This window comes from Guillardia theta (assembly GCF_000315625.1).
Source record: "Guillardia theta CCMP2712 unplaced genomic scaffold GUITHscaffold_61, whole genome shotgun sequence".
NCBI classification, from domain to species: Eukaryota; class Cryptophyceae; order Pyrenomonadales; family Geminigeraceae; genus Guillardia; species Guillardia theta.
In genome coordinates this window covers 455,207-459,329 of record NW_005434613.1, presented here as the reverse complement: position 1 = coordinate 459,329, position 4,123 = coordinate 455,207, and the positions used below count along the sequence as shown (strand labels likewise).

General features: G+C 56.7%; 2 protein-coding genes across 2 annotated transcripts in view; one reads left to right on the top strand and one right to left on the bottom strand.

The window, feature by feature from the left end:
- GUITHDRAFT_112754 (hypothetical protein) overlaps window positions 1-1,655 on the bottom strand; it is a gene marked incomplete at both ends in the record, with an annotated part of 2,803 nt that extends 1,148 nt beyond the window's left edge. Inside the window, 4 exons of the mRNA XM_005828216.1 lie at window positions 32-131; window positions 816-946; window positions 1,004-1,441; window positions 1,497-1,655. Of these exons, the coding sequence (XP_005828273.1) occupies window positions 32-131; window positions 816-946; window positions 1,004-1,441; window positions 1,497-1,655 (828 nt within the window). The remainder of the gene's footprint in view (window positions 1-31; window positions 132-815; window positions 947-1,003; window positions 1,442-1,496) is intronic.
- Window positions 1,656-2,656: 1,001 nt separating this feature from the next.
- GUITHDRAFT_142195 (hypothetical protein) lies at window positions 2,657-4,007 on the top strand (the record flags this gene model as incomplete). The annotated part of the gene is made up of 6 exons (XM_005828215.1): window positions 2,657-2,743; window positions 2,963-3,097; window positions 3,210-3,392; window positions 3,572-3,628; window positions 3,721-3,765; window positions 3,984-4,007. The coding sequence occupies 6 exons, from the start codon at window positions 2,657-2,659 to the stop codon at window positions 4,005-4,007; spliced, it is 531 nt and encodes a 176-aa protein (XP_005828272.1).
- Window positions 4,008-4,123: the final 116 nt, after the last annotated feature.

Genomic DNA, 4,123 nt, shown 5'->3' with positions numbered 1-4,123 from the left:
CCTCCTCCTCCTCCTCCTCCTCCAATTGCACCTTGTGCTGCTGGATGAGGGCAACTCTGCGCTCCTCGATGTTGCTCGGAATCGTGAGCCATCCCGGCTGCTCCTTCCCTTCTCCGCGCCTGCGGCTGCTCCTGCAGATGCCAGTCACGCCTGCTCTACAAGAAGGAGGGGGGGAGGGAGGGAGAGGGGGGATGCAAGGAAGTGAGGTACGAGGAGAATAGTAAGATGATCTAGAGGAGGGTCGGCTGAGGCATCGAGAGCGAGCACAAACCTGATCCTCTTATTCCGACTCAAGTTGCCAGTGGCTGCTAACCGGGTGAGGGAGGGAGCGGGAGCGGGAGCGGGAGCGGGAGCAGGAGGGCAGGAGCAGGAGCAGAAGGAGGAGGAGGAGGGGAGGAGGAGGGGAGGAGGAGATGGACTACATCTCTCCTCGAGGATCCTCCAGTACATCATCGCGGCATGACCTCTGATGCTCGGGCTCTCTCGCCAGCTGCGAGAAGATGACGAGAAGGTGGACAAGAGTGCGTGTGACCTGGTGTCGACCACATAGGAGGCAGCAGAGAGAGCGAGAGAGGTGTCATCCTGCTCTCGGTACGGCGATGGAGGATTGTCCATCCATCCGGCTGAGAGTCTACGGTAGAATCAAGCTCCTCCTCCTCCTCCTCCTCCTCCTCCTCCTCCTTCCCCCGCCCCCCCCCCCCCTTTGCCTTCCTCCTCCCTATCCCCCCACCTTCCTCCTCCCTATCCCCCCACCTTCCTCCTCCCTCTTCCCCCACCTTCCTCCTCCTCGTGCTTCTCCTCCTTCCAACGCTTACCTGTATTCTGGGTCGTTCTTGCTCGTGACCAACCCGTCGGTCACCTTGAGAGGAGTCATGGCCGAGGATGCAGCATGGAGCTGCTGCTGTGCGACGACCCGCAGATGCTGACTCATCCAGTGACTCGAAGTCTGGCCAAGTTCATCAGTAGTAGTAGTAGTAGGAGGAGGAGGAGTGCAGGCAAGCACCTGAGTCAACGACATTGAGGTCTCGTCCTCCTCCGGCTCCGACAGCTCTGAAAGGTTCTCGTGAAGTTCGTTGCTATCTCCTGGTGGGATCCTGACCGACCAGTCGCATTCTGAGTTCAACGTCTCTTCAGAATCCTCACTTTGATGACTCAGGTCTCTGCCGATCTTGCTCTCCTCAATGCTTCTCTCTGAAACCAGCTCCTGCACCTCCCTTCTTGCCTCATCCTCCCCTTCCTTCCCTACCTTCATCACTTCCTCCACCTTCACTGCCCCCTTGTCTCTCACTAACTCCTCCTCCACTACTACCTTCTCCACCTTCACCGCCTTCTTCCCCTTTACCACCTCCTCCCTCCTCTTGAACGATCCTTCAGATCGGCTCCTCTGCATCACGGGCTGGGGTCCACCTCGACTGGAGCTTTGAAAGAAACTTCTCCATGACTGCAAGGGGAGGCGAGTCAGCCAAGACGGATGAAGCAGCAGCAGAAAACCGTACCCCATTCCTGGCTACTCGCATTCTCCGCCACTGCAGGGGGCTGCTCTTGCCATTGCCCTCCTCCCCTTCTCCGCCTGGATCGCTCGCATGAGCGGCCGGCCGTCCCTGGGGCGGCTCTGGATCGAACTTCATGCTGTTGTCGACCTGCCGTAAGGGCATCACAGTGAGCTCAACACGATCGCGACCTCTGCTCTTGAGCTACTGCTCCCCTCCCTCTCCCTCCCTCACCTTTGGAGACTCGAGAGTGAGGGAGGAAGCAGACGGAGGTTTGTCTTGCTCCTCCCGTTTCTCTTGGCAGCATTTGCAGCGAGGCATGCCGCTCGAGCCCGGCGAAGAAGATTCTCAGGTCATCCTGTAGGAATGATGCGACGGCCTCAGCTTTGACTTAGAGCAGCAGGCGCTTCTCGGTCACTCCTCTCCCTCCCTCCCTCCCTCCCTCCCTCCCTCCCTCTCTCTGTCTGTCTCCTTCCCTCTCTCACACACCCTCTCTCTCCCTCCTTCCCTCCCTCTGTCTGTCTCCTTCCCTCTCTCTCCTTCTCTCTCTCTCTCCATCCCTCCCTCCCTCATCGTCGCCATCTGGCCCAACATGATATTCGCCCGATTTGACATCCAGAGGAACCAATTTGAGCCTGAGGTGGGGGATGAGGGGAATATCAGGGAATGAGGGGGATGATAGCAGGGCCCGGCGGCTCGTCTCGGCGGCGCCGCGGGCCGCCCGGACCGGGCCCGGCACATCTAATATGATGACGGTCTGCGGCATCGCCACCTCCCTGAGCGGCGGCACACAGGGAGATGTCGGCAGCCTTCACTCTCAGAGGTTCAGGAAGCAGTAAGTTGACTAGTGCAGTGACTTAGTTAAGTGAAAATCAGTACGAGGACAATCAGGAGAGTAGAGGAGTAAATCGTTTGTTTAGAGGAGACCCTGACACTGTGACTAGTGACTAGTGACTTACCTTTGAGTAAAGCCTCGGACCGAGTCAGTCGGTTTCCGGACTCAGTCAAGTTTCGCCGGGCCCGAAGTCACGAGTCGGAGCCCCGGGTCAGGGTGGGGGTGAAGAAAGTCTGTTCTTTTAGGTGGGTACTACAGGGATAGATAGAGGGTAGGGGTCCGCTTGATAGAAGGGTGGGTTGTTCGGGGGCCGAAGTCGAGGGGCCGGAAGATGGCGAGGGCGATGGCGATGGCGATGGCGATGGCGATGGCGATGGCGATGGCGATGGCGGAAGCAGGAGACGTGAAGATGGTCCAGGTCAGAACAGAAGGAGGTAATGCCAGGTCGCCTCTTGGAAGCGCATCTCTCCTCGGATTCGTCGGAACCCTACCATTTTCCCCTTTCGCCCGAGAAGTCAGAACCCTTGGCGGGACGACATGTGTCCAGAGGCAGAAGATGACTGGAATGACGGGGAGAGGGATAAAAAAGAGCGCATGTATGATGATGAGCAGTGTTGATACCAGCACTGATGACAAGGGCTCATCGTTCTTCGACGAAGAAGACGAGAAACTGGGGGAAGAGTTCTTTCGGGAAGAAGAGATCAGTAGGGAGAGAGTTCTGCGGATGACAGTAGCAGAGCTGAAGGAGCAGCTGAAGGACAGGGGATTCAAGGTGAGGACAGGATGTGGGATGGTTGTTGGGAAGGAGAAGGAGGAGGAGGGAGGGGGAAGGATGATTGGAGGAGGGAGGAGGAGAAACAGAGTAGTGACATGGATCGTTGAAGGTTGGAGGAGTGAAAGCGGAGCTTCAAGATCGTCTGCTGGAGGCTCTCGGGTTGGTAGAAAGCGGCTCCCCTCGTCCAGCACCGTCACAGAAGGGCGCGAAGAGGGAGGAGGACTTTCGGACCTACGACTTGAGCTTCAACGCTCCCCCCCTAGCTGAGGTGGAGATGGGAGAAAACTCCAAGGTGCGCGTGCTCCTTCGCTCTTCCTCATACACATCTTGTCTATCACAGCCCGTCTCATGCTCGAACCTGCTTGCCTCCTGCAACCCCCCATCCCACCTCCTCCTCCTCCTCCTCCTCCTCTTCCTCCTCCTCCTCCTCCTCCATCTTCTCTCCCTTCGCTCGCCTGATGACCAGAGCAGGTCTACCTGCGTGGACTGCCTTACAGTGCTCGACCAGCTGACGTTGTTGACTTGATGGTAACGAAGAGGAGGAGGAGATGGAGATCAAGGAGGGAAGAGGGAGGATGAGGAGGGAAGCTGGAAAGGGAAAGGCTAACTAAGTCCTGCAGGAAAGCTTCGGCAAAGTAGTCAAAGTGCAGGGAATGTTTCAGCAGGTAACAAGCAAATCTTGAGGAAGAGGAGGAGAAGGGGTCAGAATGGTAATCATCATCATCGTCAACAACAAAAACAAACACAAAGACAAAGACAAAGACAAAACAACAGCAACAACAACATCACAGTGAGGTGGAGAAGGGAGGGTGAGGGGGTAGGGAATACAAATTGAAATGAGGAAGGAGCAAGAGACGATGATGGAAGGATGACGGAGCTTCAGGTCGAGCGTCAGGTAGAGCTTTGATAAGCGTCAGGTAAAAGCCTTGGATTAAACCCTATTGCCTGGGGGGAACGCGGAAAGCAAAAGGTTAAACGAAAAAAGGAGGAAGTAAGGAAGTATGATTGATGCACCGACTGAGA